This window comes from Varroa jacobsoni, unplaced genomic scaffold (assembly GCF_002532875.2).
Source record: "Varroa jacobsoni isolate VJ856 unplaced genomic scaffold, vjacob_1.0 contig00905, whole genome shotgun sequence".
In the NCBI taxonomy this organism is placed as follows: Eukaryota; Metazoa; Arthropoda; class Arachnida; order Mesostigmata; family Varroidae; genus Varroa; species Varroa jacobsoni.
The window spans coordinates 48,488-67,300 of NW_019214549.1; the positions used below are offsets into that span (position 1 = coordinate 48,488).

Here is an 18,813-nt window from a genome sequence, read left to right on the forward strand (position 1 = left end):
GTAAGGGCAGATAAATAGATATAGCAAGGCTTGTCAAAAAAAGCGAGTTGCATTTTGTTGTACTGAGTTCTGATACTTCGTAACGCGGCTTTAGTGAACGAACTTTTGTGCGTGTTGAATTTAGCAAGTCTCATCCATGTATTTATATAAGTTTGTTCAATTTAGGCCGTACATACATTATATATATATATATATATATAATATGTTAGTGTTGTTTGTATTCTCCAGTCCTATTAATAAAATACTTGAATATCGCATACACATTAGTAAAAGCATGAACCTATATTGTTAGTGAAATATTCTTTTAGGCACCAATAACATTGGCGTCAGCTAGATGCAACCAACTTACTCTCCACAAAAATTAAAAGCAGAAATAACACCCCTTTTTTTATTTTCGTAAGACTATGCGATTGTCTTTCATGAATGAAACATATTCAAACAGGATTTCTGTTACATGCAAGATGTTAAACTTTAGAAGGATTAAAGCCGGAGTCTGACTTGAGTTTAAACATTTAAGCATTGGTCCACTATGCCCGCAATATTGAATCATGTTAGCTAATACTTGCGGCGTAGTAATGGTATGGTAAATTCGGCTCATTAATGCTATAAGTACATAATAAAAGAGTTAGTACTTCAAGGGGTGAAGTTATAAACTGGGTGTCTTTCAATTATCTTCCTCCCATTTAAACTCAGCTTTAGTATTAATAATAAGCTAAGGCCTAAATTATGCCAGGACGATGCACAGTTACTTCGAGACAACGGATGACGTAAAGTGCCTATAGATCATATGAGCAACGTGTAAAATGACAACAAAAACCTACTGTCTACTAGAGCAGGCGATACAAAACAAAGCTGTCTCCATATAAACGAATATCAACGCAGAGTTTGAGATGCTACCATACCATATGCCATGGCGAATATATGAAAACAGGTATCCTGCTTCAAAGAAACTTTATTGAAAATAAATATATCAATATAATATAAATAAATAACATATCAAGATATCAATGTCATAATTGCACTAATAGTTCATATGTGCGCCTGCTCGTTATTCTATTAAAAAACTTTTTATTTATGGAAAAATATATTTTAGGAGATAGACTACGTAAATTTTTTGGTCCACATAGAAAAACGTGGGAGTATGGTCTAACTCGTCATAAAGTTTAAGTTCTCATCAAAAAAGCATAAAATTATATGTAAGCACAATTTAAATATTCCAATTAAAGTTAAGTTTGGCAGATTTTTAACGCATTTTTGTTGTAGTTTACTTGCTTTTCGATACAAGATCTCCAAAGCATATCGGACATAAAAAATCCCTGGATGGATCCATTTTAGTGAACTCAAAATAGGCTTTCACAAACATTTGTATGCTGCACTTTTAGGAAAGATATAAACTATCCTCTTTCCAACTCAGGTAAGTCTAATTGTAAAATCTATTCTGCGCTATCTTCAAATCCTATGTAAAGTTCTACAAAAGTAACCTATCTTCTTTTGTCAGCTTCATTCACAGTATCGATCAGAAGGACAAAATCTGATGACTATCCGTTTTATGTATTCGGAAAGACAAGCATCTAAAAAGAGACCACGCGAAGAAATCTTTATAACATGACAAAGCGACCACCCGACTCAAATCCGGTAATTCACTGCCGCTATATTCTTTGGAAAAACTGATGACCATGAAAAAAGAAAGGGACAACAAGCGGGACTATTCGAAAATCATCTGAATAGCTCATTTTGCGTAAACCACGCGCGACAACATGTTCGATGTGAATTATACAGATAAAACATTAGTTGCAGAAAAGGTTTTCGTATTTCACATTTCCAGCTAATAAAATTTATATTAATACGAGTGAGCTCAAAACGACAAAAATTGAAAGGCTACTATCGGAGCAGATGATATGCACTAGCTAATAATTTAGCCAAAAGAAGACGAGGCTATGAAGATGAGGACCCATTCTTACTCAGATCAGCAAGTTTACACCGATATAGTAATCTTGAAATGTGCAGGTGCTAGCGTAAAAAGAGCGGCTTTTAATGGGGCGTAAAGAACAAATGGCACCAGTTAGCTTTGAAGTCCGCAGGTCAGACTTACCCAACGGGTCATACAGGCTATAAAAGCAGACTGTTTGAAGCCATGTATGCATCAAAAAAGGTGGCTTTCGATCGGCAATTTGCCCACAGGCCAAGTTAGTCCTAACACAAGACGTCCTGCGAGTGACAGAATACATCCTGCGTGTGTAAACTGTTCAGCAACTTCAATCAAAAATGTTCCTTACTGCACACACTATTTACCGGTACAGATCCGAAGCACAAATAATTTCCGACGTATCCCCCACTCAGTAATTTCGTTTTGAACTGTGGTTACTCATGTATCCGGCATCAAGTTATCTTCTCTGGTAGATTTTTATACAAGATTTTATTCTGTCACCTTCTCTCGTCGCCGCAGTTAACGGCTGTCGCTTCAAGTCAAAGTTTCTTCAATGGGGCTTCTTCTCATATACTCTTACTGTTTGTCTTGAAAAGCATGCTTGAGCTTATGAACCAAATGCATCCAAATAGACCAACGTTATATCAACTCATCGGCGTTCCCTAAGCTGAAGAAGTTCGTTGATCTGCCATCAATCAGTTTAGTAGAAAGAATTCAAGCTGTTTCCCGAATGGCGGGTAATCCGCCATTCGGGAGGACGGCGACGTCTGCGACGCCGCCGTCGCGAACGCCGGAGAGGCTGCAGCAAACAACGTTTTGCTGCTGCCGCTGTCATACAAAACAACAGCGCGTGCCGCCCAACAGGAATAACGGCGGCGGCAGCAGCAGTAGCGTACCCGTGTACGAAGAGAATGACAAGAACTAGTAACAAACAAGTCGACAGCATGCGGACAGCAAGAGAGAACGGGACGCTATTATAGAAGCCCACGGGAACGTAAAGAGATTCAGCCCGGTCATCGCCATGTTGATACCCAGGTAGGTAGGTAGGTAGGTAGGTAAGACGGCTGATTGCTATGGTGGTTCGTTGAAGCTAACCATCGACGGCGCGGGCGGCCCAGACCAGACGCGATCGGCAGAACACGCAAGCCGCCGCCGCCGCCGCCATCATCAATATCGTCAGCATCATCAGACCTTCTCTTTGTTACGGTCGCTACCACCGTTACCGCTACCACTACCACTACCACTACCGCAATTCCACTCTTAAGCAGGTCTTATGTGTGTGTCTGATGCATCTGAATCTGTGTGTATGTAACCAACAGCAACTGCAGCAGCCGTAGCCTACTGTTATAGAAGAACAAGGCCAGCCGGATGGTTGCCACAATCATCAGCAGCAGCAGCATTATTGTCGGCGGGTGGGTGTTAGGCTACGAAAGAAAGTGGCAGTTGTTCGTGATTTTTTCGGGCATCTAGCTTCTGCACTTAACAGTTGTATTTTTTGTCTACATTGAGAACTGATCTAAGTAGGTAGTTGGGCCATCAGAATAACATAAGTTCTAACTGGCAGTGTTGGAACGAGCGGATACACTTAAAAAAGCGCATGACACCTGAACTCATTTGAAGTGTGAGTTTCAGTTACACAGTGGAACACAAATAAGCTTTAATAAGGTTCTAGACTATGTTGTTTCGAGTATATGAAATTGAAACCATATGGCCATTTACTTATCGATCACACATCCCAATCTCTGCCGCTTGTTGGACAATCTATGCACAATGGTAATTAACTTCCGTGCACCGCTTATACATTCACATGCATCGACACACCCACATCGTGCTGCCGTGCTGGCAACGAGCCGCGTCAGTCTCATCCAGCTCGACCATTTAACTTGATTGTTTATCTTCTCTCCCTTTGTCTATACGTCATCTAAATACAAACGCTAATTGTACTTGAAAAGAAAGAATCATATGTAGACGCACACTGCTTGTTCCCTCCCAACACCCTAGGAAAAATTGAACTGGTTTACGCGGTACGCGACAATTGGAGAGCAAATGAGACAGAATATTTGTTCTACATGGGCTGTACTAATTGTCATTATCATCAGCATCAACACCATCCCAATCATCATCACCAACAGCAACAAACAACACCGCCATCCGACAACGAGAAGCGACGACCGACGTGGTACAGATCAGCTCTCTTCAGGAGAAGCCGCGCAGGCACAGCCAACGGACTGTCGTGGCCATAGATATCTGCTGTGACAAGCTGACAAGTTGACCTGAGTGTGATGTTGGCTTACAAAATGGCTTAGATATATCATCATCTGCGACAGTCATGATCTTTGAGGTAAAACTACTGTAGCAGGATCAAAAATTGTCACGATATAAGCACTGGCTAGGCAGTAACAGAAGATGCTAAACATAGTACCTCTCTTCTGCTCATAGTCCATAATATTTTGGGTCGCTACAAGTTCGACGTAGTCCGGTCTCCGTTCGATTTGATGGAAACTATTCCGTCGTGCATTACTCTATTGTTCTACTCTGTTCTCTCCTTCCCGGCATCGAATGCTTAACCGCCTTTCAACCACTGCTAAAATGGTCGGTGGCAAATGATTATGATGGCGCCACAATAAGTGCCATAGATTCTGGAGATCAAGTTCGAGAAAGCCGTTTGATAGCCAGTTCCTCCCCCACTCCCTCACTACATTTGGTTAGTCGTTGGGCAGGCAAATACTGAATGTCAGCGTCACCCGCCAATGAACGCGACCCGGTGCAAGCGTTGAGATCGCGTCATCAACTGAATTGTTTCTTGTTTTCAATTAAACGTAGTGTCCCTTGGTTCACTGCTAAGTTAGTCGTTTTCTATGATAGCATTGCCACTACGTCGCTGTTTGTCATTACCAGCGTCACTGACTTAGGTACAACCTAAGAGTCAACAATTTGCGGCGAATCTTTCAAAATCATATACAAACAATTATACCTCCGGGCAGGGTGACATATGTGTGCCTGCGTTCGGCCGCCAGCATTGCCACATCGCCTGCGATAGAAGGCACAGCTGTTGTCCTAACGAACTACAATGCAACGGTCTCCAACATTACCATTCCTCTTCAACTGTTTTCTCACCCTCCGTCCCACTGCGACAACAACCATTAAACTATGCCGCTGTTCTAAACGTGTAAGAACTGGCTATGAGGATCTGTTAGGCCGGTGAACAGGACCAGCTGGACAAATCTGTCGGCAAAAAATAAAAGTCACTACGGACAAAAAATGACGACGTGAAGAAAGCACGCAGACTGCAGATTCGAGTAACAATGGCGCCAGTTCCAGCAGCGGTAAAAGGCATGGAGGCAGCATCATTGTCTACTCAACTACCTGCATTAACTTCCCTCAACCTCCGCAGTCCAATTATCTTTCCTTTTTTCTGAAATTGTTCTTACTCCGTCGTTGTTTTTGTACAAATAATAGCTGTTGTTGTTGTTGCAGCAGCTTCTTTTTCTTTCGTGTTTGTGTTGCTGTTTGTACCACTGCAATTGAATAATTATCCCTAATGGGTGACCGCTAATCGTCTCCGGGCTAATGAGAATGGCAACAGTGTCTCGTCCTCGTCACTATTTACATGATATTTTCATTATTATGTCCAATATATTTACCCGGCGTTTAGCGATAGTAGCCGCAATCTGCGGACAATGCACAACAACAGTTCTCGGAATTGTACCGAAACATATTCGTTTCGTCGTCCACTAAAAATAAATTCCAGCCAAAACTTGGCTAGCTTTTCCTGTGCTTCGTGCTAATACCATCTAACTACGATGCGTTGCACATATGGTGACTATCATTGTGACAACACGCATATGATATCAAAATCTGCCTCTCTGCGGTAACAACCATCTAATTGAATCCTAGTAAATTTTAATTTATTCATACGGAAAAATTGTACAGCATTCTTCTACTGATCATGACAACAATAATTATCATATAACCTCTATAGAGGGAATTTAGAGTCGAACACAGACGTCCGTCTTATGAAGTTAAAGCTTGCGTTTATATACATATATATATATATATATATATATATATATATATATATATGTTGTATGCACAATACTACAAGCGTGACAATGTAAATCATATAATAATAAAAAGTTCGAGAGGAACTCACTGATCAAATGCTGCAAGTTGTGGGGGAGCGCGAACGCTGGGTTCTTTCGTCGGCAGAGTAGCTGTTGTTCTCGCGTAAATTGTTCTATGCCCGCGTAGACTTCTGGTTTCCTATCGTCGACATTGCTGGCGGTGATCTCGGTAACTGCAGCTGCATTAATCGATGACAATCGACAACCCCCTAATACACGGCTGGTGCCACGAAAAACTCTTCGAGACACATCTAAACCTGCTATCATCTTGACAACGTTAGGAACGCGCTGTTCTGTTTAATGATTTGGGACACTGACGAATCGCTTTGCTGCTCCGGGACAGAACCAATCACGCGCACAAAACTCCCTTCCTTCCTTCGGTAGTCAAACCAGCGGTAATGTGTTCTTTTCCACCAGCAACATGATCACTAGTGACAACACACATCGATGGAACTGTTTCTATTTTCGCCTGTCTGGGTCTACTGGCATTGGTCTTCAGCTGATTACACAGCACACCCCCATATCGAAACCATTCGAGGTGGCCGACTCTTCCGAGAAATAAAAAGTCTTCGCCTAGTTGGTCACTTGTCATGTTCACGTAGTCAACAACTACTGAATCAAGAGCACTTGTAGATAAATCAAGTTTTCCTAGGCTAAGCATCGTAGTCAACAAGCTAGATCCTAATCATGACACGCCTTCAGACTTTCCAGAATCGACATCAAAATAAACCACATATTAATGCTCGGATTTGCGCATGTTGACGGATAGTCGACGCACGTGCTCGGCAGCAGTTGATATAACAGCTTCTTTGTTATAGATCGAACACAATTTGTTGTACTGTTTTTTTCTAGACAGGTAACTGTGAGTGCTTGATGGCAAGTATTGTGTATTTGATGAGTGATCGATGTTGTATTCGTGATGGATATGTGATGTTGTATAGCGGCAATAAGTAGAAAAATGGTACGAATTAGACAAAGTAAGCTAAACAGAAACCTGATTGTATCATTGTTTCATCAACCTATCAAGTTATATACCGCATATAACATTTATTCGAATATATTCTCTGTTGGAAACACTTGATATGATTTTTTTATTAGGAGTGTGACTTTTCCAAATAGAGCGCAAAACATGTCTACCAGACTTCTTTGTTTAGTAGTTTAACACACGCTTGTTGCTTTTTCGACACATTTCAATATCGCACGCAACAACCATACCATATGATCCTTCTCGTAGACGTTAAAAAAATAGTAGGATCTTGTATAAAGGTGCGAGTTTTATTTATGATTTATTTTTAGATTATTAAGTATAACATCAATTAACGAACGACTGACGTAGCAATAACAGTTATTGTCATTATTATCATATGGTAAAGGTACTTGATTCTTTGTTATACGGTCTTCATAATTATTGTGTCAACATTAAAGATACTGTAATCAAAGAAACTATAATTAATTTCGCATACTATCTGCATTACGGATATCATAATTGTTATCATAAAAAGTAAGTATCATAAACTGAGATATAGAAAAGAGCGACTCTAATTTAAAAAAGAAATATGACGTTTCGAGGAGCCGTGAGGCTATGGAGAGGTCAGTTTTATGCACTTTCATTAAAAAGTTCATTCATAATTTTAGTATGCCTTAAATCTTGAACCAGACTGCCCAAAGTAATAGCAGGGGCAGCTATTTATGTTCTAAGGAAAACAGCTAATAATTGGTTTCTTCGTTCACTCTTTTGATTGTAGGCAGATTTGCAATCTTGGGATAAGCTGGGACTATCGGAAGCGACCACGGAGCGGGTTCGTTCGCTGGGTTTTACTGCTCCTACCCCCGTTCAGGCAGTTTGTATTCCTTTGCTTCTGCGTAATAAAGACGTATCGGCAGAGGCGGCTACAGGCTCTGGGAAAACCCTTGCTTTTGTACTTCCTATTTGCGAGATCCTTATGGGAAACTCAGAGAAACTTAAGCCTTTAGCTGCATTAATCGTGTCCCCTACCAGAGAACTTGCGCAACAAACGCATCAGGTACTAGGACCACATGTGGCAGATATACATCGGCTAGACTTATGTCTCCGATAAAAGTAAGCTAGGGCTCACACGCTATTAAACATGCGACGACAATTTTTTTGTAAAAAATATACATATTTTGAGCAATGATTAAGGTTGGCTCAAATAACTTGAAGCAACGTCCCGTATTTTGTCTTAAATAGCTTTGTTTGACTCATACAATTTTATTTATAATTTAATTTAAATTTAATTCTTCGGTTGCTCATGACATGCATCTTTTCTTTCAGCTGTTCAAATCCCTTAAGTTCCCAAATCTGCGTGTTCAGTTAATCACCGGCGGCCACAGTATCCAGAAGGATGTTGAAAAGTTTGAAAAAATGAAAGGAGCGCACGTCGTAGTAGGGACGCCTGGAAGGCTGGCCGATGTCCTTAGCGCTCGCAATGCTAATAATAATTTGTGCAGATATTCACGAAATCTTGAGATCCTCATTCTAGACGAGGCTGACCGACTTTTAGAGCTTCACTTTGAGATTTTACTCGGAAATATATTAGCTGTACTACCAAAACAACGTCGAACTGGACTATTCTCGGCTACGCAAACAAAGCAGTTGGATGACCTGAAGCGTGCAGGACTTCGTAATCCAGTAACTGTTTCGGTAAAAGAAAAGCATAATTTGAAGACGCCTGTCCAGTTGCAGAACTTCGTTACCCAGGTAGAGCCTGAAGCCAAGTTAAGCGTTCTTGTGGCATTTCTTAAGCAACATCGGACTGAAAAGATCATGGTATTTTTAAGCACATGCGCAACGGTCCAGTACTTTCATACCATAATTAAGCATTTGTTTCCAGACTTGTCAATGCTCTTAGCACTACATGGAAAACTCCGAAGCAATCGCTCAAAAGTGTTCGCTAAGTTTTCGGGCACAAAAAGCGGAGTTCTTCTATGCACAGACGTTATGGCCCGGGGAGTAGACATCCCCAAAGTTGATTGGGTCGTGCAATACGACCCTCCACTTAGTGGGTCTGTCTTCGTGCACCGCTGTGGACGAACTGCTCGAATGGGCAATGAGGGTTCAGCAGTCGTATTTCTGATGCCAAACGAAATGAGCTATACTAAGTTCCTGACTTTGAATCAGACAATCAAACTTGACCCGATGCAAGCACCAGAGAACGTCGAAGATGTAACTGACGTCATTCGTCATTTGGAAGCCGACAATGAATCTATTTATATCGAGGCTATGAGAGCGTTCGTTTCCTACATACAATCGTATCGGAAGCATGAATGCAATCTTTTATTTCGAGTTGAGGAACTCGAGTTTGGAAGATTGGCTATGGGGTACGCTTTGCTTAAAATTCCATATATGCCCGAATTAAAGGGAAAAAAACTTAGTGGTTTTAAGCCTCCAATAGGCATAATTAGTCATCACCTGGAAGCCAAGAGAGCAGCTAAAAATGCCAGGGGCGGAAGCAAAAGGCGGTATAAAAAAAAGCGGAAAAACTCCGATGTAATTTCAACGGACATGAATCCTTCAGCCAAGCGGAGATTGAAAGCTCAACTGAAGGAAGAGCGTGAACTGGATGAACTCATAATGGACGAGAAGCTTATAAAAAAAGAGAAGCTGCATAAAATCACAAAGGAACAGTTTGAAGAACGCTTTCTTTCAATGGATAAATAAAGGCAAAAATTGGCCTAAATTTGGATGAACTCATAATGGACGAGAAGCTTATAAAAAAGAGAAGCTGCATAAAATCACAAAGGAACAGTTTGAAGAACGCTTTCTTCCAATGGATAAATAAAGGCAAAAATTGGCCTAAATTTGATACTACTAGGACGGACGTACTAGGATACTCCTCTTTTTGGAATATTTGCGCTTTTGGGGTTTATTCAAAAAGAAAAAAGTACAGATAAAGACCACAAACTGTTTTATTTTTTTTATAGTTGCTACATAATATGATGAAAAATCTCCTTTATTTAAGTAATTAAGGAATTGATTACAACATAAGCGTTACGTACATATATCCACTACGAGTTTATATCCACTTTGTCCCCAGGCCTTTAGTACGATGCAAAATCTAAGTCAGGACCTGAATAATTATTATTTACAACTGCTTGAAGGGAAATTGAAGTCGTAGCTCAATATTTGTGCATGATTCGTTAATATAAATCGCTGTCCTTCAATGATTAAAACGTAATTGAAGATGACGCGCTAATTGAAGATGATAGCTTTCACCATGCATCTTTTTAGTTTAGAAAAATCCCTCTGCTTTTTTCTGCGGATAATAGTATATTAGTGTATTATACGCACAGATATAACTGAAAACCTAAATTTGTTATTAATAGTTGCATACGTTTGTTAGAAATCCATATTGTCGTTGCCTCAGGTTAAATTTATCTATTAATTACTCGTACGAGCTGTTCAGGGTTGACTGTACTGCGACATAGTGGGCATTGAGGCCTGTTTACCGCCCATTCAGTGATACAGGTCCAGCAGAATATGTGGCCGCAACGAGTAACCGTACACTCAGTCGTGAGGTCTCTACATAAGCCGCACTGGAGCCCGCCAATTTCTTTATCATTTTCTTCAGTTTTGGCTGCTTTTACTTCTGTCTTGACCGATTTGAACGATATTGTAGCCTGAAACAGCTCGCGAAGAAGTTTAATAGTGTATAGGATTCCGATTATCTTAAAAGTCCACTGAAGTTGAGGCATGTTGGGAAAACCGCGAAGTAAAGCATAGCGGCTTCGACCCAAACGACGCGCAATAGACGAGTATTCTCCAAACAGATAAAAATGAATCAAATGTAGTTGTAGAAAAATGGAAGCCACTAGTTGTTGTTCAGGATTGCCGGTTTTCACCAACTGCTTCCATGGCAGGTGATCAGCAAGAAGTATCGCTCTTTGAAAAAATGAATTGGGTTGAGTTTCGGGTGTACATCGAACGATGTTGACATACTGCTCACCGAGCGTTTGTCGCTCACGAAGTGTGGTCAGTCCATAGTAGATAAGGCTGTTGACTGTTGTAATAACCTGAAATTTGTAAGTAACTATTGATCAATACGGATTTTTTATTTATAAACTACGTTTACATTAATAGGCGTATATATATATATATATAGGTCAATTATATATATACAAATTTGTAACATGCCAAGAATGTGTTTATGTATTTGCACGTCGGTTTATTTAGATTTAAAAACACTTTACGACCGTGAATCCTCTGATGATTTCAAAGAATAGATAGAGGAGTTGCTCTGTAGAAATGTTCATATAAGTCAGCAAGGATTTCCATATTTATTATAAATGTGTACAACTTTTTCATAGTCGAAATCAATGAACTTTTGTTTTAGAGAGCCACGTAATCATGGCACTTTTGCAAGCTGTAGTACGAAAGCTATTTCATATGCGTATAAAAACCATTTCATAGCTACATTATAAACCACCTGAGTAGAATGTAGCACACCTACCTGATGATGTCTTACAATACGACGGAGTCCTATAAGCTCAATGAGCGCATCGAAAATGTCCCGACGAGTGGAATCAAGATGCTGACGGTCCTTTTCGTCTGAACGGAGTATCTCTGCTTGACGAGCCCAAGCAAATTTTTGTGCCATTTTTGTTACTGCATTCAGCTTCAAAGGTCGAAGCAGTCCTATACAACTGTTTTATAGTGGAATTCGACTTGCAAATTGTGAGTGGCTGAATGTGGTAATCACTGCATCCACGATTGTTGCATTGTCCGGAGCCTGAGGTGTTTGAGAATTTATACCAAATGTTGCTTCCGGTTGACTATCCGTCAAACGACATTGCTGAACTCGCGTGTAGTATGCATGTGCTTTTTTGTATGTAAGCTGTACACAGAGTGTTGATGTCGAAGAGCACAGGGAAGCCTTAAGATTAAAGAAAACAGTGAGAAAACATACAAACTGTTACATTAAGACAGCAATGCGGTGATTTATTATGAACAATGCGATGCTGCATGTGGAGTCCGAGAACTTACGTTTTTAATTATTTTACTTTCACGATAGCCACTGCGTCCAACGCTAGCAGCTAAAAGTTACTCGTTAATTTCCTGTCGTTACCGTGATGAAAAGCTAATAGCTTCCTGTCTTCTGCTAGTGACAGAGCATTCGAAAATGCGTTCATTCAAGACGGCGACTGCAGCTACCAACTCGCACTGATTTCGCTACAGAAACAATTACATAGTATGCAGGAACATATACACTGGTGAAATCGAACACGTTGTATGACCAGCGCCGGCTGCACTAGTTTAGGTGCCGGTTTGCCCATGTCTTACCTATTACTGCAATAGAATAAGCGTAACAATTAGTTCCATACGATTCAGGCATACGGAACGGTTCTTCCTGCGATGACTGGAGAAGATACAAGCAAGGTAAGTCAACGGGACTGTAAATAAGATAAGTAGATCTTGAGTTGCGACGGATGAAAAACTCAAGAGTTTCGCTGTATTTTTGAATATGAAGTCAAAGAGCTTGAAAGGCTTTCTTTATAGTTAGTGCATGTATATAAGTGCTTATTTGGACCGAAATGAAGTTTGCTTCGTCCTCAAAAATTAGTTGCAGTTTTGTCTATGCGTGTAGTCTCGTGAGTATGTACTGTTCCGGTCTGAGCTACCAGTAATAATTACCAAATACGAGTCGCAGTTTAGGGCGACCTGGGTGCAGTTTCATAACGTGGTAAAGCTTTGCGTGCTTGCTTTTTCTCGAACTACGAACGAAAAAGTTTCCATATGGGTTGTTCTTGTAAATGGGGCTAGTGCTATAAGGTCCAATAATTTCAGTCATGCAGGTATTCACTAGATCAACCTTGTCGGGGGTAGTCCGTTACTCGAAGGCGTTCAGCTGGCAAAGTGGTTGCTGTGCTTCTACTCAGATAATATCCTCATCGGTGTTCGGAGACAGCTGTTGGCCACGAAATGGCAACAGGTTGAGCAGCTTATGGGTAAGTGAGCTAAGTCCAAATTGTTCACTGCCCTTCAAAAACTCAACAGAGAAATAATTGTGCCCAATCAATCATGTATCGTCTCTCTAACCTTATTGCATAGACTGCATAGAAAAAAAAAAGTTATTTCCAACCAAAAAGATAAAGAAAGACGTTGTTATTTCGTCATCTTTCCAGTCTAATCTTGAATGCATAATTCACTCTCTTAGCTTATTATTTTTAGGAGGAGTTTGGTAGAACTGGAGTAAAGATGGGCATTAGGAAACAGTTTGACTATGTTGAGTTCCAAGGCGGCGTGAAATCTGGGCTTGCTTCACCTACTCGAATAATAACAACAATCAGATCTGCTGATAATATTATACACGTTCCATGATTGTTTGAATATAGGATGCTGCAGCCGTTTCTGAAAAGATGGATTTAAAAATTCAAAGTGACGGCAAAGAAAAGGATGAGCCCCAAGATGGAGCAGCAAGGAAAGGCCCGAAAAGTATCAAAAAAGAGGAGAAGTTCATACTGAAAACACCAAAGGTAAGAACTTATTTTATAACCAAACACATCAGACTAGTATTTGGAATGGTTTTTAATTGCTTTGGCATGGTAATACGTTTTATTCATAATTTCTGTTTATTTTTACCGTTCCAAATGACATCAAGTCAAATAAACAAAGCGATCTACTGGTTCTTATAGACGACCATAAGCAGTCCTCGTTCCCTCTTTGTTTCCGTGTACATAATTAATATATGATGTCTTTATGGAATCTAGCGATAAGAACCACTATCGTAAATATAGTAGGTATCTTATTCTAATCTAAATATGTAATACTATCATTACTGTAAATATAGATCTAAAAATGTGTTCTATTAAGGTGTGGCAATTTACTGGGAAACATGTTTACCACAAGTGTACCTTCTTGATTATTTTCCGATTGGAACATTCAAAATACGCACCTAAGCATAGAATGTATGTGTTATAGGCACTTGAACCTTCGACCTATATTGGCAGATTTTGCATTTGATCTAGTAAAACTGAGGGTGATGTATTTTAGTTTCATATGATTTCTATTTTTACTTTAAGGGTACTCGAGACCAAGGTCCTATGCAAATGGCGCTTCGTGAACATGTCTTCGCCATCGTCAAGGAATGTTTTACACGTCACGGTGCAGAACAGATCGATACCCCTGTGTTCGAGTTGAAACAAACTCTAACAGGGAAATACGGAGAAGATTCAAAACTTATCTACGACCTTGCCGATCAGGGTGGAGAGATTTTATCATTGAGGTAATGGTTAGCTTTTTTTTTATTTCACCTTTCTTAAATCAGTAAGATTACCTTTATTTAATATTCTGTAATATTAAACTACTACAAGCAAATCCGTCGGACAAATCAAACAACTTTGAACTAATTGGGCTAGAATGATAATTTTTACTATGTATTAGAAGTTTTCATGTTTCGCTCCCTCAGCGACCCAACAGTGTCCGGATAGCCGTATACTTACCATATCGCGTTAACTCGCAGTAAATCTCTACTGGGGTATGCTTGTCCACCAGTTATTCTCTTTAGGGCTTAAATCCCATAATCGTACGAGCTTAGACCGGAATAATAAGTGGGCTGAGACTCATATATGTTTCCTTCGTTTAATCTAAAAACTAATCATAGCATGGCGATGAAACCTGATTTTGTCATCTGGTAACAATACCATGTTCTTTCGAATGTCATGCCAACGGTCTATAGGTTTTCTGAGGAATTTGAGATGGCGGCCTGCACTTATTATTTCATTTTTGGCGTGTAGTAGCAGATGCCCCTGATGTTTATTGCAAGTACTTCCATCGCCTAAGTTCGAACCTACTTGATCTTTTTCGGGGCGACACTATTCTCTCGCGTAGTTCCTTTGTAACTGGCAGTACAGGTTGAATCATGCCATGTCTATGCCGACCGTATGTTTCAAACGGTTTTTTATTGATTAAAAATCTGAAAATTGCGCATCGAATTAGTCACACTCATTTCTGACTGGCCTGGAATGTTTACTTAGGTTCTGCATTTTCAGTATTTGGGTTATGATTCTGCAACACCCTACATGCAAAATGCTAGCTTTGGCCAATCGGGCCTTCAGACCCCAAGCTCTGGGTTCATAAAAGCTCTCCCCGATTGCAGCAATGCATTCTAGTCCTTCGGATCCGGACATCTGATTACCTTTTTGGTGGTGTTCAATACTTCAGTTCAGGTTTTGGAAACTTTGCACCATCTACATATTGTGCGTCCGCTTAAGGCCTCCTTGCCTGGTGTCTTCATCAATTGTCGATAAATGCCCGTATCGTTGTGACCATCGAGAAACAAAAAGTTAAGCACTGACGGTTGATTTTCGAAACTAAAAGATGCTTTCCCTGCGAATTCATTTCTCCTAAGATAAATTAAATTGTTTTTCACTCACAATCTAGAAAACTAGGGTACTTACCTATTAAGTTTCGATTGCTAGTAGGGCGCAGTTTAAAAGTTAATTAACTTTAAAACTGCCGGAATACGAACTGGTAAAAAGAATGCCGGATCCCTTATTTAGCTGTCAACACTTTTGGGGTATAACCACACTTTTCAGCACTGCAAAAGGCAGCTAAGTTATCCTTCATGTTTTTTGGTTATGTATCATCAAGTTTTTTAATAGAATGCTTTTCAAGAACCACATTGGCGAACTCATGTATAAATGACGCTGAGCTTGTGTATTTTTGTTATACTCCTCTATTTGAGGTCAAGACGTTGCGGAATGTCTTGATCCCAAGTATGTACCGGGTCGCTCAGATATAATATGAACCGTTCGAGCTTGTTTGTCACATAACTGCACTTCGGCTCTTAACTCTTGCCTGGTCTCTCATTTAACATTTTGAGCCCTGCACCTTTCTGTAAGGCTGTAATGCCCTCTTGGTGAACAGCTTTTGGGGCTGCGGTAACGAGGTGTCCCAGTGAAATCGCAATGGTTTTGTATACTAGAAACTCCACCAAAAATGAGGAGACGTCAACTTAAGCAACTTAAATAGCGACGGGCCCACCGCCTTAACTATAATTCTATGGTGACGAAATTTCCACGAATCTCGTGGGACATATCTTCTAGTTTTGCTCTATGGATTATTTGGAAATGAAGAAATCGACTCACGTTTCTTATTTATTTCTCTTTTCAACTTTACTCATTCGCTCATCAAATGCTCGCTCTGAGTATTTTTATTTGTATTTTTACTTTTGGTATTTTATACGTAAAACATTGACCTAGATAAATTGTGATTACTCTTAGCGTGGACGGAATGTGTGCAATGACATAATCATATAGTACGAATTTTAAAATGCTTAGACGCGCAAAAGTAATATTTGTAATAATGCGGATACGCTTGACATTAATTGATAAGTATGATTAATAAAAATGATGCTTGTGTACTTTTGCAGATACGACCTAACGGTACCATTCGCTCGTTACCTGGCCATGAATAAGATCGCGAACATTAAGCGCTTTCACATTGGCAAGGTGTATAGAAGGGATAATCCGGCGATGACTCGGGGTCGTTATCGTGAGTTCTACCAGTGTGACTTTGACATTGCGGGTCAGTACGATCCCATGCTTCCTGATACGGAGTGTATCCAAATTGCCTGCGAAATTATCAAAAAACTCGACATTGGTGAATTTGTGATCAAGGTTAATCACCGCGAAATATTAAACGGCATGTTTAACAAATGTGGTGTTCCTAACGAGAAATTCAAGGAGATTTGTTCGGCACTTGATAAACTGGATAAAAGTCCATGGGAAGAGGTTAAAAAAGAAATGTGTGAGGTCAAGGGTCTTGCGGAAGAGACCGCTGATAAAATCGAGAAATTTGTTAAATTTAACGGAGGGGTAGAACTTGTAGATAAATTCCTTGGCGAGGACCTGGGCAAAAATCCTAACGCAAAAAAGGGTCTTGAGGATCTCAAACTATTGTTTGAGTATGCCGAGATTTACGGTATCGCTCAGTACTTGTCGTTCGACCTTAGTTTGGCTCGAGGCCTCGATTACTATACAGGCGTTATCTATGAAGCGATATTACGTCAGAACCCTGCCTCTCCTCAGGACGAAGGTGAAAGCGTAGGCTCAATTGCTGCTGGCGGCCGTTATGATGGTCTTGTTGGTGTCTTCGATGCCAAGAATAAATCCACACCCTGTGTTGGCATCTCTATTGGTGTTGAAAGAATTTTTACAATTCTCGAAAATAGGCAGCCCAATGATGCTCATTCGGGTTTACCTATTCGAAGTGTGGCTACCGAAGTTTATGTATGTTCAGCCCAAAAGGGTCTTGCTAAAGAACGCATGAAAATTTGTGCTGAACTGTGGGCCAACGGTTTCAAAGTAGAACAATCATTCAAACTTAATCCAAAGTTACTCGTTCAGCTACAGTATTGTGAGGACAAGCGTATACCATTTGCGATTATCATTGGCGAATCTGAAATTGAGCAAGGTATTGTCAAGTTAAAAACCGTCGTCACTCGAGAGGAGGTTGAAGTTAATAGAAAGGATCTAGTTGCGACGCTTAGGCAGAAAGTCGCGCGGTCGTAGACTTTTTCTTTGCTTTCGTTCGGCTTAACGTATTTATGTTTTAGCCGCTAAAGTATTTAATATTATAGTAAACAAAGCAAATAATATGGTGACGCGAATCTTGAATCTTCAGAGCCCTGCATTAATGTTCCTGACTAATTTAGGTGAAAAAATGACACTTATTTCTTGGTGTTAGGTAGAGGAGGAAGGGAGATATTTGAGAGGGCGAAATACTGTATTTAGACTAGGGTGTCAAGAAGCAAAGGCGGCATGCCATCTTATTATGATAAAGATAAATCTTACTTAAAGAGTCCGAGTTACTCAGCCGGAAGAATGGGAGGCCCTGTTCATAAAAACAGCATCTGCTACATCTGACAACTTTAGATGCTCAAGCAATTATTTACGGTCTCCGAGTCCAAAAATGGTTATTACTACACGAAATCTCAAACTTTTAATATCCAGATGGGTCATAATGATTGTAAGCGTTGGTGACTTTTTTTGGGACCTCTTTTTCCCAATTTATGGCGCTTCTAAATGCACCGTGTTCAAGTCAAGCGGGTAATAAAACCAATTAACATGTTCGTCCTTACCAACAGATAACCAGCCCACAAATATAACGATATATTTTTTATTTTTTAAAGCACAAAATCTGTTTAGAAGTCCAAGATGTCACACGACACGGGTCCGTTTAGCCTATTATTTAGCAAGATGTGGATGAGAAAAGGGACTAGGGAACTTTTATATATCTGATGGTTGAAAACTCATAGCGGTAAAAAAATTTGCGGCATATACAATTGGTAAAATGATCCAATTTCTCACAGAAAAAGATAAGGCTTCACAATCTAATGAAATATTTAGCGATGATTAATAAGAGATATAGTAATCATTACCATCCGTATTGATATTACTATAATTTATTATAAAATAAATCATGAAAAATCGCTGATCATGCGTTATTGTTATTAATTGTTATTAAATTTGTTTATTGTACCCTTGCTGCACTTAAAATGTTTGTTCTAGGGTAATCGTTAAGAAATTAATTAGAAGTAAGAAAATCTAACCCAGTTTTTAAAGTAAGATCTTGTATACATAAAAATATGCCGAAGATGATTACCTAAATAGCCATTTTTGTTTTTTCATATTTAAATAGTAAGCTGTCAGCTGAAATTTTGTAATAATAATCATTAAGTACTACAACAAAGTATATGACTAATTCACAATAGCAATTTTAGGATTATAATAGCTAACAGAAAT

General features: G+C 39.7%; 4 protein-coding genes across 7 annotated transcripts in view; 2 read left to right on the plus strand and 2 right to left on the minus strand.

Annotated features, from left to right (window-relative positions):
* LOC111271713 (ribosome assembly protein METTL17, mitochondrial) overlaps nucleotides 1-6,221 on the minus strand; it is a 23,163-nt gene extending 16,942 nt beyond the window's left edge. The window contains exon 1 of one of the 3 annotated variants that reach the window (XM_086973009.1): nucleotides 6,081-6,221. Coding sequence is in view for 1 of the 3 variants with exons in the window: in XM_022852678.2 (XP_022708413.1) it covers nucleotides 2,093-2,228 (136 nt within the window). In the remaining 2 variants the exon portion in view is untranslated. Of the gene's footprint in view, nucleotides 1-2,092; nucleotides 2,578-6,080 lie in introns of those variants that run through there. The other 2 variants (XM_086973008.1, XM_022852678.2) reach the window with 2 other exon arrangements.
* On the plus strand, nucleotides 2,658-9,973 carry LOC111271711 (ATP-dependent RNA helicase DDX55). The gene is made up of 4 exons (XM_086973006.1): nucleotides 2,658-2,664; nucleotides 2,853-2,962; nucleotides 7,797-8,075; nucleotides 8,345-9,973. Exons 1-4 carry the CDS (start codon nucleotides 2,658-2,660, stop codon nucleotides 9,728-9,730), a joined length of 1,782 nt encoding a protein of 593 aa, XP_086829132.1. The 3' UTR covers nucleotides 9,731-9,973.
* Nucleotides 9,961-12,164, minus strand: LOC111271714 (peroxisome biogenesis factor 10-like). Its single transcript, XM_022852679.2, has 3 exons — nucleotides 12,053-12,164; nucleotides 11,520-11,942; nucleotides 9,961-11,082 (listed from the first exon to the last, which is right to left on the minus strand). The coding sequence occupies exons 2-3, from the start codon at nucleotides 11,664-11,666 to the stop codon at nucleotides 10,444-10,446; spliced, it is 786 nt and encodes a 261-aa protein (XP_022708414.1). The 5' UTR covers nucleotides 11,667-11,942; nucleotides 12,053-12,164; the 3' UTR covers nucleotides 9,961-10,443.
* A 105-nt stretch (nucleotides 12,165-12,269) lies between these two features.
* On the plus strand, nucleotides 12,270-18,508 carry HisRS (histidine--tRNA ligase). Of its 2 annotated transcripts, XM_086973007.1 has the most exons (5): nucleotides 12,270-12,445; nucleotides 12,854-13,014; nucleotides 13,402-13,542; nucleotides 14,089-14,291; nucleotides 16,440-18,508. In XM_086973007.1, the coding sequence occupies exons 2-5, from the start codon at nucleotides 12,856-12,858 to the stop codon at nucleotides 17,578-17,580; spliced, it is 1,644 nt and encodes a 547-aa protein (XP_086829133.1). In that variant the 5' UTR covers nucleotides 12,270-12,445; nucleotides 12,854-12,855; the 3' UTR covers nucleotides 17,581-18,508. The 2 variants fall into 2 exon arrangements, with proteins under 2 accessions (XP_086829133.1, XP_022708410.1); XM_022852675.2 differs by lacking the exon at nucleotides 12,854-13,014.
* The last annotated feature ends 305 nt before the right edge of the window (nucleotides 18,509-18,813 follow it).

Bases quoted from the DNA above. Each gene is read 5' to 3' on its own strand.
- LOC111271711 (XM_086973006.1), top strand. The intron at 2,963-7,796 runs GTAGGTAGGTAG...TTTTGATTGTAG, and splicing joins ATCGCCATGTTGATACCCAG to GCAGATTTGCAATCTTGGGA. The intron at 8,076-8,344 runs GTACTAGGACCA...CTTTTCTTTCAG, and splicing joins TTGCGCAACAAACGCATCAG to CTGTTCAAATCCCTTAAGTT.
- LOC111271714 (XM_022852679.2), bottom strand. From the start codon at position 11,666: ATGGCACAAAAATTTGCTTGGGCTCGTCAAGCAGAGATACTCCGTTCA. The intron at 11,083-11,519 runs GTAGGTGTGCTA...TACAAATTTCAG, and splicing joins GTATTGTAAGACATCATCAG to GTTATTACAACAGTCAACAG.
- HisRS (XM_086973007.1), top strand. From the start codon at position 12,856: ATGCAGGTATTCACTAGATCAACCTTGTCGGGGGTAGTCCGTTACTCG. The intron at 13,015-13,401 runs GTAAGTGAGCTA...GTTTGAATATAG, and splicing joins ACAGGTTGAGCAGCTTATGG to GATGCTGCAGCCGTTTCTGA. The intron at 14,292-16,439 runs GTAATGGTTAGC...GTACTTTTGCAG, and splicing joins GGAGAGATTTTATCATTGAG to ATACGACCTAACGGTACCAT.